The 12,714-nt window shown below is 40.1% G+C and overlaps 1 protein-coding gene across 2 annotated transcripts in view; it reads right to left on the reverse strand.

Moving 5' to 3' along the window:
- polr3b (polymerase (RNA) III (DNA directed) polypeptide B) overlaps positions 1–12,022 on the reverse strand; it is a 28,344-nt gene extending 16,322 nt beyond the window's left edge. The window contains exons 1-10 of one of the 2 annotated variants that reach the window (XM_063479907.1): positions 11,872–12,022; positions 11,585–11,617; positions 9,783–9,839; positions 9,638–9,702; positions 9,439–9,514; positions 9,004–9,104; positions 6,085–6,176; positions 3,835–3,952; positions 2,505–2,613; positions 1,673–1,795 (exon numbers count right to left, since the gene is read on the reverse strand). In XM_063479907.1, coding sequence (XP_063335977.1) covers positions 1,673–1,795; positions 2,505–2,613; positions 3,835–3,952; positions 6,085–6,176; positions 9,004–9,104; positions 9,439–9,514; positions 9,638–9,702; positions 9,783–9,839; positions 11,585–11,617; positions 11,872–11,943 — 846 coding nt within the window. In that variant the 5' untranslated portion in view covers positions 11,944–12,022. Of the gene's footprint in view, positions 1–1,672; positions 1,796–2,504; positions 2,614–3,834; positions 3,953–6,084; positions 6,177–9,003; positions 9,146–9,438; positions 9,515–9,637; positions 9,703–9,782; positions 9,840–11,584; positions 11,618–11,871 lie in introns of those variants that run through there. The other variant, XM_063479908.1, reaches the window with a different exon arrangement.
- Between the last annotated feature and the right edge of the window lie 692 nt (positions 12,023–12,714).

The raw sequence follows: 12,714 nt of genomic DNA on the forward strand, positions 1-12,714 counted from the left end.
ACCACCCAACTTGCCCTCAAAACTGCATAAAAAATAAAAATAATTATTCTTAGTATTTCTTTAAGGTAAATGTAAAAAAAAAAAATCTGTTTAATTTAGAGAAATAAAAAAAAAAATTAAAAAAAAATCAGATGTAATCAACAGAGTCCGGATTCAAAAAAAGAAGATGACAGTCAAATTTGGTTTTGCCAGATTATTTATCATAATCTGATAACAATGTTTCTTAAGCCTTATCTGCCTTTAATTATATAGATTTGGGCCTCATTGTGCACAATACAATGACCCAATGAATACCATGAAAAGACATCATGGAGGCTGGCAGACAGAGGAACACGAGAGCTGTGGCGACCGGTTGCTAGGAAGCAAATGTGGACTCATCAATGCATCAGCGGTTCCTCTAACAACATAATCTTTATGAAAAACAAATTGGCCGATTGCATTCATCTGTCGATGTCAAAGAAAAACACGTGGGCCTCATGAAATCACCATGAAAAGCATTACTTAACTGGCTGGTAAGACAAAACCTTCGTCATCTGATCTCAAAGAGACAAAGAAAATACCTTCTGACAGCAGACAGCCAATAGAAACAGAAACAACATCCTGCTCTGCACACATCCGCAGCTAATGATCGCACATTAGAGATGCCAAGCAATTCACACTGACTTTTACGTGCTCTCACCCAAAAATTATTATTTTTTAACAGTTTTTTGAATCAGGATTTTATTCACTTGAGCATGAAGAACATTTCTGTCCAATAAACAGTCAGAAAATTAACATCCACTCTACATGTGCATGAAAAGGTGTTGTTTTCAACAACAGTTTATTTTTGTTGGGTGATTTTACCTTGTCACATTTGCAAATATGAGGGTTGGGAGCTTATTTACAAAAACCAGCCGGGAACAAACAACAGGCTAAGGTTCTGAGGGGGCTATGTGACCAATTGGTCATCATTGGTGGTGCTAGGACCATGTCTGTGCTAAGATAAGCCAGCCAAACAGTGGCTGTAGCTTCAGATTTCCTGCACAAACATGAGAAGCAGCAGTGCTCTTATAACACTCAGCAAGAAGGTGAAATTTCCGATTCCAGTAGCTCAAAGCTCAAATATTTTTAAATAGGGATCAATAAGGTCTGTGGGTAAGCCAAGTGTGAGACATTTTCAGGTTTTGGTCTACAACATAATATATGTACAGAAATCCACCCAGCCATCCCGGGAAGGTGTTTGCTAAGTGGTGGTTGTATTATAGGTCATCATGCTGAGAACAGGAGGTTAATTTTCACTTCAGGTGTGAATCAGATTAAGGCGGAGGTGAGAGAATAATCTACGGTTACAACGTACCTACAGCACAGATTTAACAGAGATATACATCCCATGCATGTTACGACATATCTCCTGTTAGTGGTGGTGAAGGTCAAGTCTTATAACCCTTAGAACTGTAGTTCTTTTATAGCATAAACATTAGCACTGTACTTTTAGTGCTTTTCAGTGCTCCTTCAGTTTTTTAATATTACTTTTTTTTCTTATATTACCAGTATATTGTCTTTGGAGATCAAAATTCAAAGATAATTAAAGCTTCAACCTAACGTCGAGTCCATGGGGCTAAACTGACCAGAGTGTTTGTTTAAGCTTGAAATAACACCGGCCTGCTCTGGCTCTCTTGGATCGATAAAATACCTGAGTCTGTGTGAAGATTTGCGCTTTCTGGCACTCCTCCAGGCTCGGGGCGAAGCTGGCCATGACACTCTCCTCTGTGCCGATCATCTGAACTATCTCCTGGTCACTCTCCACACCCATCCCCTATGTGGATGATATGTAAACAGATTGTGTAAAATGTTTGTACAACTACAAAAAATAAAAATCTTGTTATATTTAGATAAAAGCTTAACTGGGGAGGGGGAGTACATGAGACAGGGAGTGTTCACAGGGAGGGGTGAGGTGAGGAGGGAGTCATAATGTTGCCTGACATTTGCTTATGGAAATGTGAAGCTGTGGGAACTGATTCCAGATCGTCTCTGCAGCCGCTGCCAAACAGAGGGAGGGCTGGGGAAGGCGTTACCCGGCAAACACAAGTGCAGCGAAAACACAGCGAGCATGCAGGCTCGATCAGACTGGAGTTTGTGACACTTCACACTCATAAGGTAACATGTTTGAAGAGGTCTCTCCTCAGAGGGCAAAGAAGTTCATGATACCAGCTGTCAGCTAACATTTTCATTCAGAGGTGGTGCAAGAAATGTAATCAGTCGAGCAACTAATGAAACTAGAGTTCTAAAACTATTCACCATCTCATATAAAAACACTTCTCTATATATGTAACTTAAGCTTTGAAACAACTTCAAGCTGTAGCAAAGACAAAGACAGAGACTTTGGAAACACTCACAGGTCTTTGCTTCAATCTGTAAGGCAATAACATCACAAACATCTTCATCTCTGACCATTTACCTGTGCTATAGCACCACCTACTGGACTTATTTCAGCAGACTCATTAAGAAAAAAAAATCACCCCTACCTTAAATATGATTGCAATGGGGGCATCCTCTGACAGCGTGTTGTGTCTCAAGTAGAAACGACCTTGTTTAACAATAATATTAGTTCTGCTTTTCTTTTCATGAGTGGAGCTGGAGAGGACACAAAGAGCAGAGCGAACACGCGTGATTAGTGATCTTGTTCTTCTGCATGTTCACCTTATAACTGTGTGAGGTCTCTCTGCATACTCAGACTTCCTCCCACAGTCCAAAAACTTAACTGGTGATAATAAACTGGTCATAGGTGTGAATGGTTTTCTCTGCTGATCTGGGAACCTGAGCAGAGCTCACCCTATGACAGCTGGCTCCAACACAACCCCAAACTGGACAATGAGTCAGAAATTAGATGGATCCACTAATATAAGACATAAGACAATATAATACATCTACTTTTTGTATAGTCTTAAAAACAACAACAACAAAACAAAAAACAAAGGTTTATATTTAACTCCAGTCAACATCTACAGTGTAGTAGTATTTTTTTCATTTAGAAGAGTAGAGTTTGCTCCTCCTTTCACAGAGAAGTGCAAAGTTGGAGAACCAAGTGCGCAACTGAGCAAGGGTGTAAGGGTCATTCAGTGTCAGGTCATCAAATGTCTCCCACCTGATCATCTGAGATTTGAAATATGACACTACAGCCAGATAAAACAGTGCTGTTCCTTATTAAAGCTTTAATGTCTATAAAACAATTGCCATGATTTAAACTTTTATTTTAAATCATACTTAAATAATGCCACGGACCTTGTGTACGAGAATCTGTAAACTAAGTGTCAGTCCTCTACCTGCAGAATCGTGGCCTCCAACATCTGCTATCACAGACAGGACACTCAAATATTTTCTGACCTTTAAGCATCCATCAGTCTATGTTATCATAAGCTACACTCCTGAGATACCAGGGATTTCCCCTAAGACATTCCAAGGATAATGTTGCATAATTCCTACTAATTAGTGCATCTTTCCCTGGAATTAATTCAAGAAAGACTGATGATCACAGTCCTGGTGGAATTTTTTCCTTTTAGATTTGATGAACTGGAGTAACCACAAATATATCAGTTTCACAGGTCTTAAATTAGCAGCTTCACTTTATGGTTTTCACCAAGCACCAGTCACAGCATCCACACTGATGAGTCATCTCCACACTTCTGCGCTTCCGGGCAGAATCGCAAAGAAGAAGCCAATAAAAGGAAAAGGTTAAGATGGTCAAACAAGACAGCTACTGAAAAGAAACCGCTGATTTTTTCTTTACATGTCTGCCAAGAAGGCGACTTTAAAGTCATGGATGAACAGCTGCTAATGGATATGTTGTTACAGTACCTGGTAACTGATGCTCCAACTGCACCCTTCCTGTCCTGCTCCACAATTATCCGGTTCTTGGACAGCTGTTCTTGGATCAGAATGACTTTCTCCTGACCTTTTACAATGAAATAACCCCCTGTGGAGAAAAAGACAAGGGGCACAGATCAATTCAACTGGATGACCTGATGGCAAGTCATTTTCTTTTACTTAATTACTTTCAGAGTGTGTAAAGGCAGTTTTAACTCTTTAACCCTTGAAACTCTTTTCAGTAATGAGCCGTTTCTGTCATATTTCAGACCTGCTCATAGTATAAATTTTCTGAATGTTCATCAGACATTAGTGAGGGTGATCACTGCCTGTACAGCCACCCTTGAAAAAACCTGGAAACTATTCTAACGGCAGGGCTCTAGACTAACTTTTTGCCATGGTTGCACCGGTGCGCCTAACTTCAAAAACTGCACTTTGTGCACGGGCACGAAAGTTAGGCACACTCAAATTTTTCAACCGCATTGCATAACACCGCAGTTTTATATGTGCACTTTTTTGGGGGGGGGGGGATTGCAGTCCATACAGACAATATTCATTTGTAAATGATTAACTAACAATCTTGTGCTTAAAGTGCTTTGGCACTCTTTGTCAATATTGTAGAAAATGTTAAACTTAATCATCATCTCGGCCTCCTCTGATGACCTGTTTGCTGCTGCACGCTGCTGAAAGGCAGTGGGGAGAGGGGACACTTGGGCAGTGCATTTATTGCAGCATATAATGTGTTTTCTGGATACACTGCTTTTTCAGTGTTCAAGATTGACGGCACTGTGTCAGAGCACTGGCTATGAATTTCAGACGGATCAGGCCTTAACATAACAAAAAAGTTATCAGTAGTTCTTTTCATATTTTCTTATTACCCACAGCTACATCCACTTCTGTCAGGCCTAGGCTGCTCACTAGGGCTGGGTATCATCACTGATTTCTATAATCCATTCGATTCCGGTTCTCAAAGTCCTGATTCGATTCGATTTAGCCTCAGACAGTCAGAAATATTATAATTCTGATCATTTATCAGTACTGATACATGTGAGACTTCATCAGAATTGTGAACATCACAGCAGATGCCTTTGTGTGAAAGTAACTGAGAATAAAACACAGAAAAACGTGAAGGAGATTTTTCTGGTCTGGATTTTTATAGCAGATAACCTTTAAAATATTCTGCAATTTTGCATAATTTTAAAAAGTTTTAGTTTCTTCAGTATTGAAGAGCAGAAATTAGGCTTTCTTGTCCGAGGTCATTAAAGTAAAAAAAAGAAAGAAGAAAAAATAAAGACAGCGGCCGACAGCGCTGTAAACAACGGTAGACTGGTAGAGATGGGAAACTGTTCTTGAAGTACAGAGAGAGAGAGAGAGAGAGAGAGAGAGAGAGAGAGAGAGAGAGAGAGAGAGAGAGAGAGCTGTGCATGAAGTGTGATTTTTATCGTGGTGAAAGCAAAACAGTAAAAGTAAGAGGGAACTCATGACGACATTTATCAAATGTGAAGCTTAGTTTGCTGCTTCTTTTGCTGCTGGCTCGGTGAATTTTGGTTGGAGAGAGACAAAACCTGCGGCTCAGAATCAGCGCAAAAAAGATGTAAACACAGAGGGGACCCGCCGCATCAGAATCGCTGAGCTCCGACAGCGTGTCCGTCTACGGGCCATCAGGTGAGAAAGCCGAGAAAGAGAAAGCTGATTCTGATGCGTCAAGTCCGCTCTGTGTTTACGTCTTTGTGTGGAATCCGTGTACCTGCTCTCATTTGCTGTTTGGTGGTTGTTGAATTATTTTTGTGAGCTTTAATCTGAGAATCTGGCGTTTCTGGCAAAACACAGTTCTATTTAAAAGTCGATTCAGGATTTAATGAATCGATATCGCTTTATTCAAGCTACTCACCTCTCTCTATCCACCTGCACTTTCAACTGGACCACACCAATCAGAGAGGTCCCGCCCCTGACTATCTCTGATTGGTTTAGTCCACGATCGGGGCATAATGTGTGTCTGTTGTTGACCACACGGAGAGTTGCAGAGATTTTTTTTTGTTTGTTTCCCGAACAGTTGGTCACACTGGTGCGACAAAAGATTTTTTTTTAGTCGCACCATTGAAAAATTTGGTCACATTAGAGCCCTGAATGGTCATCAAACATTTTACTGATATATACTGAGATGCCAAAACTCATCATTAAGGGTCCAGGTGAGGCCCTTGAGGGGGAAAGAGTTAAAATGAGAGTGCTATGGTTACGTGCCTGGATCCAGGGGACATTCGTTGAGTTTTGAAAACTCCATGGGCGTCTTTCCCGTGAGAACGCAATTCGAGCTTCGCAGCATGATGGGCATCCTGAGAAAAGCAGAGTTATCTTCATTAATAAAATATGAATTTTGCTTATTACAGTGTTGCTATAAAGCAGAATGCGTGAGCACAAATGAGCGAAGGAGGTCAGTTTATCAGCAAACAAAGCTTAAAAATCACAAAAGCTAAATCATTCTTTTAGCACTTGTTGGCTTACTGAGCTTTGCTGTAGAGCAGGGGTGTCAAACTCAAATACACAGTGGGCCAAAATTAGAAATTGGAACAAAGTCGCGGGCTAACATTAATATTTATTGAAAAAAATCTTCCTCAAGATATAACAAGGAACCTTTTCTTATAGACTCAAATAAGTTTTACTGAAAAACTGAATATGGAATAAGCAAAGCTTAATACTGAACGATATATAACTTATATAAAAATATATATAACTTAATATTGCACACATGCAAAATTGAAATTCCAATTGAATAACATATCACTGGAAATCATTTCTTAAATAAAAATTGTATTTGCGGCCTTCTGAATTAAATTTTAGCAGTAAACTTTTTCCCAAGGCTAATAACAAATGTAAAAATAAAATAACAATAATAAACCACTTAACTAATAAAAATATCATTAAACGTGAAACCATTCAAGCCCATGTCTGGGAGTAGCAAGACAAATTGCACAAAGAAAATGTTAATTATAGCTCAGTTTGCTACACACTGATCTACTCTGATGTGTCCAAGCCAGATACCTGGCATCTCTTCTTGGATGCTAGTTCCTCAATGTCTGGGCTCAGGCTCTGAGCTGAGGAAATCCTCAGGATAGAGTGAAGGTGTTCATCGGTCAGACGTCTCCTGTGAGATGTTTTAGCCATCTTCATCGAGGAGAATAGTTGCTCACATAGGTAAGTGCTGCCGAACATGGAGAGCATCTGAGCAGCGTGGGTGCGGAGCCCAGGCATTGTGTCAGGGATGAAATGTGGAAATTGTGAAGCGCCCACAGCATCATACTTTGACTTCAGCGTGTCACTACACTGGAGTTCAATCAGCTCCATTTGGAGGTTTGTTGGTGCTTTTGCCACGTCAACTGCAAAAGGATTACTGAGCAGTTCAAATCGACGTTTCTGGGCATCAAAGTCGGCAAACCGCCGGTTAAACTCAGTACTGAGTACACAGAGTTTTTCAGCAAACTGTGCACATGGGAACACAGCAGTAGAGATTTGCATGTTCATCGTTTGGCAGCAGGGAAAATGGCCCAGGTTTCCTTGTAGCATCTGATTATGCCACAGGCACAATTTCGTTTTAAAAGCCCTCACTGCAGCGTACATATCTGTGATGATACGCCCCCGTCCCTGAAGCTGCAGGTTCAGCGCATCGAGATGGCTCGTGATATCACACATAAAGGCCAGCTCACACAGAAACTCCTGCTCCCTGAGCTCAGCTGTGTCTTGCCCTTTGCTTTCCAGAAACTCAAATATTTCCTCACGTAGCTCGAAACATCTGTTCAGTACTTTTCCTCGGCTTAACCACCTCACCTCCGTGTGATACGGCACGTCTCCGTATTCCGAACCACACTCCTCAAGAAAAGATTTGAATTGGCGGTGATTCAGACCTTTGGCTCTTATAAAGTTAACTACTCGTGTTACTGCGGTCATAACATGTTCCATCCTTAGGGCTTTGCCACAAAGTGATTCTTGATGTATGATGCAGTGGTAAACAGTCAGCTCACCTGCACAGTTCTCCGCTCGCATCTTCTCCCGTACCCTGCCCACCAGTCCGCTCCTTTGACCACACATCGCTGGTGCACCATCTGTCGTTAACCCCACAAGTTTTTCCCATGGCAACTTCATTTCAGTTAGACATTTGGAAACCTCTTCAAATATTTCCTTCCCTGTGGTTGTGCCATGCATTGATTTTAATCCTAAAAGTTCTTCCGTAACACAGAGAGTTGAGTCCACACCATGGATGAAGACTGAAAGCTGGGCAGTATCAGAGGCGTCGCTGCTCTCATCCACAGCGAGGGAGAATGCAACGAAACTGTTTCCCTTCTCCATCAGCTGGTTATATAGATTGTTGGCAAGTTCACGTGTGCGATCAGCTACTGTGTTTCTGCTCAGGCTAACATTTGAAAATGCTTGCTTTTTCTCTGGGCACACAACGTCGCAAACTTTCATCATACACCTTTTCACAAACTCACCCTCACTGAAGGGCCGGGCTGATTTTGCGATCTCTGCTGCCACAACAAAACCAGCCTTTACAGCAGCCTCACTTTGTGATATGGCTTTTTTGAACATAGTCTGTTGAGAAACAATACTTCTTTTCATCTCTTCTGCTTTCCGGCGCCTTTGAGTCATGTCCAGCTCCTTGTACTTCTCTTGGTGTTTCGTTTCATAGTGTCGTCTAATGTTGTACTCCTTGGTTATAGCCACATGAGCTCCACATACAAGACAAACAGGTCTGTCTTTTACATAGGTAAACAGATATTCTGTCTCCCACCTGTCCAGAAAGCTCCTGTTTTCGTTCTTTCTTTTCGCCATTTTGGGAGAGGTAGCGCGGCAGTATTCGCATGGTTGCTATGACTACGGTCAACAGAGGAGAGGGCGTTAGTGACTGACGCGCCAAAATACCAACAGAGCATTCTAGGATTTGTAGTATTAGCAGTACATGCGCTGTATAAGACCGGCGGGCCAGCTCTAATAGTAATTTGGTATGGCCTCGCGGGCCAAATGTAATTAGGCTGCGGGCCAAATTTGGCCCGCGGGCCAGAGTTTGACACCTATGCTGTAGAGGTTTTAAATTTGTACATTTGATATAAATGTAAAATAAATATGTCTGCATCACAGAACAGAAGCAGGGGAGGGAAAAAAAGATACCTTCCGATGGGCAGCGCATTGCGAATTATCCTCTGACTGCCGCGGGTGTACTCTATATCCACTGTGATGGGCGCAGAGTAGGTCATATCTCTGAGACGACACTTTGGGATGAGACAGAGGACTCTCAGCTATATCTCATCATCTTTAAAGGAAAGTATTGGAGGTGTCGGCACTTTTGTCAAATATAATTAACAAATACCTCTATGAGGGCTACAACTAAATGCTAACTGAGTCTAGAGATGCCTGAGTGAGACATCTTCCCTCTGTATTTAATGTGTGATTATCTGTTCAAAGTGTAGATAATTAATGTGCAATATATATATTTTAACTCATTTAAAACTATGTATTTGATTACTCAAAAGCTTTATTCAACTTGAATTAAAGCACAGTAAACAATGGTTCATATTTAACAGAAAAAAAAGAGACTACTCTCACCTCGTGGGGAGAGACCGGTCTGGTCACATTGAAGCTTTCTTCCACGTCCGGCATGCCAACATAGATATTGAGGTATCTGCAAATATTAAAAAATCCATTATTTCCTCTTTTAATAAAAAACAAACAAACAAAAAAAACGACTTGTTGTGCATGTCTGCAGTGTTAAAGTCAGTGATGGTGGATGCACACAGTGACTTACTTGAGGTACCACATTGGATCAGCATCACTTGTGATTTTCTCATTTGCCTTCATAATTTTTTTGATCTAGAAGCAGAAACATCGATGCTCAAAATCCAAATGTACATGAAAAAGCAGCAACAGACAAAGACATGCTCGTGTTTTACCTCTACATTAATGAAATAGTTGAATGAGTCGATGTGCTGCTTTACCAAACCTTTCACCTGCAAAACACACAACATGATATACATGTTTACTCTCCCAAATAATATTACTCACACAGATGTAGACCCACCAACTGTTCTGTCATCATCACACAGGAGGATACTTTGATATTTGATGACAAAAAAAAGTAATTTAAAGAAGGTCCATGACCTAAAGTTTTTACAGGGTAAAAGAACAAGACACATTGTACAGGGTATATTTGGTCATTATGGCAATATTTCATTATTTCATTGCCATACTGGACTGTTTCACGTTTTACTAAATGTATTTCTTTGGCCAAAAATATCTTGCTAAGGAATCAGAAGAAAAATGACCAGATAACCACATCAATAAGTTTACCAAAACTGCTTTATGCAACTTAAAAAATATAAGGTTAGAAAAACCCTATCTCAAACTGACTGTGAGAAATTGGATGTCAAGGGAGGTTAGTTTATTGTAGCGCTCTAGTTTCAGGACTCCCCAAATCATCAGTTGGATTTCCCTTACTCATTTAAAATCTCGCCTTGGAATCCTTATAGGTACACAGAAATCACAAAGCTTTTGATGATTTGGTACCCAGTACAGACATCTCAGTACATCAGTTTCAGATCTGTTCTCAAAATTGTATCTTAGTGTGTTGAGGGTACTTTCAGATATTCTGGCTCTGTTCCTTGGAGCAGGCTGCTGACCTAGGATCAGTTAAATCTCTGTGTAGATTGACAAACAGACTCAAAACCTTTTTAGCCGCACAGGCCCACAGCTAATAGATGCTGTTGTTTTATTTAATTGTTTTTAATGCCTTAAGACATCATAAACCTACAAAGGGTTTTTTTCAGCTGTCATGTAATTCTGTATAAATAATCATTCTGTAAAATACGATAATTTTTAATTCTACAACTGTTTATAACTTGCATAGTTCACATTTCTTTATAGCTGTATATCTCATATTTATGTATAGTTTTTTTTTATTTCATATTTCTATATAGTTTTTCATATTTGTATCCTGTTCATAGCCTGTACATACTTATAGTTATAGCATATTCATAACATACCTTCATACCGTGTACATTATAACATACCATAATAGACCCATTTGTGTAATATACATACATATCTATATTACTGCTAATATATATTTGTAATATATCTATATCATGCTAAAGCACTTCTGGATGGATGCAAACTGCATTTCGTTGCCTTGTACCTGTGACATGTGCAGTGACAATAAAGTTGAATTCTATTCTATTCTATGTAATGACCTGTACTATTTAAATAAAAATGTCATTGTTATTGTCTGACTGCTTTGGGGTGATAGGAAGGCAACAGTAAGTCAAATTACTACTACACCACTAGACGAAACTGAGGCTAAATTTTGCACAGACTCAACAACCTTGGGCAATATAAGACTGGAAAGAGGTTTTCTGGTCTAATGAGTTTTGATTTCAGAATTTGGTGTGAACATCATGAAAGCATGGGGTTGCTGGTTGTGGTGGTATAAATGGGTTGGGGGACATTATCTTCTCACACTCCGGTCCCCAGTTGACTAAGCACAATTTAAACACCAAGGCTTGCTGAGCATTGGTGCTGACCACAGTATGGCTGCTTCCAGCAGGGTAACGCACCATCTCACAGAGCCAGATCACCTCAAACTGTTTTTATAAACATGACAGCACACTATTATAGTTTCTACCATACTTTAAACAAATTTTAATCAAGAAGCATTAAAATTTAGTAAAAGTGTGTAAGGGCTGGTGTGTTCTGTTACCTTCAGGAAGGCTGGTAACAACTTCCATTTTTCCTGTTAAAAAGGGAAAACGAGCAAATAAACAACAAGTCCGTTTTTATTTATAACGCGAAAACTATTCGAACTGTGTACATGCTTATGCACTTTCTCCAAATTGTACACTAGAAAAAATATCTGTCAAAAACAACAAACACACAGGACGTTCCCCTTCACTCTGCATCTCTATGAGCTAACAGCCTCCACGCTAGCGTTAGCATCTCTGTGCTCGTGCTGCTAGACTTTCGGTCCTTTCCGGTCTTCATACTCACAGCTACGGTGTTGACAGGAGCCGCCAGCTCCTGTGGAGTCATGTCGCTAAACTGTCCTCCCAGGACCTCCATGGTTTACTCCACTGCTTAACAGCAAACACACAAAAACCTGTACCAACCGTCAGTGTTGATATCTTGCAAGCGTGACTCCTTTGTGTTACACTCTACAACGTCCGCACGACCGGAACCAAGAAAAGCGTTCCGATTCTGTAACTCACAAGGACTGTATCGTTCTACTTTTTAAAAATTACGTCATATAATATTGTATTGTGACGCACAATTACTCACAATTGCGTCACAACAAAAAGTAACTGTGCGTCACAATACAATATTATATGACGTAATTTTTAAAAAGTAGAACGATACAGTCCTTGTGAGTTACAGAATCGGAACGCTTTTCTTGGGTCCGGTCATACGGACGTTGTAGAGTGCAACACAAAGGAGTCACGCTTGCAAGATATCAACACTGACGGTTGGTACTGTTGGTATTGTGACTCACAATTGCGTCTCAACAAAAAGTAACTGTGCGATGCAAAAACAGTACAATGAGACTTTAGAATGTTTCCTTTCTTACTTATTGGAGTTATTTATTTAATCTAAGTTCATATTCTCGCTCTCTCGTGTTTTCTTTAATGAACTACTGTGATAAAATTTTAAGAAGAATGAATGGCACGTGGTTCATTAGACTTAAGTCAGATGTCCTGCTCTAGAAGTGACATCTCCAGTTTCATTATTGACTGATGACTCCTCTACTTCTGGATCACCTATCAGTGCATTGAAAATATTTTGAAACCACCATTACTAAAATTTAACCTTAACTTCATTAATGTCAATCTAGTTAAC

Source organism: Pelmatolapia mariae, linkage group LG7 (genome assembly GCF_036321145.2).
Source record: "Pelmatolapia mariae isolate MD_Pm_ZW linkage group LG7, Pm_UMD_F_2, whole genome shotgun sequence".
NCBI classification, from domain to species: Eukaryota; Metazoa; Chordata; class Actinopteri; order Cichliformes; family Cichlidae; genus Pelmatolapia; species Pelmatolapia mariae.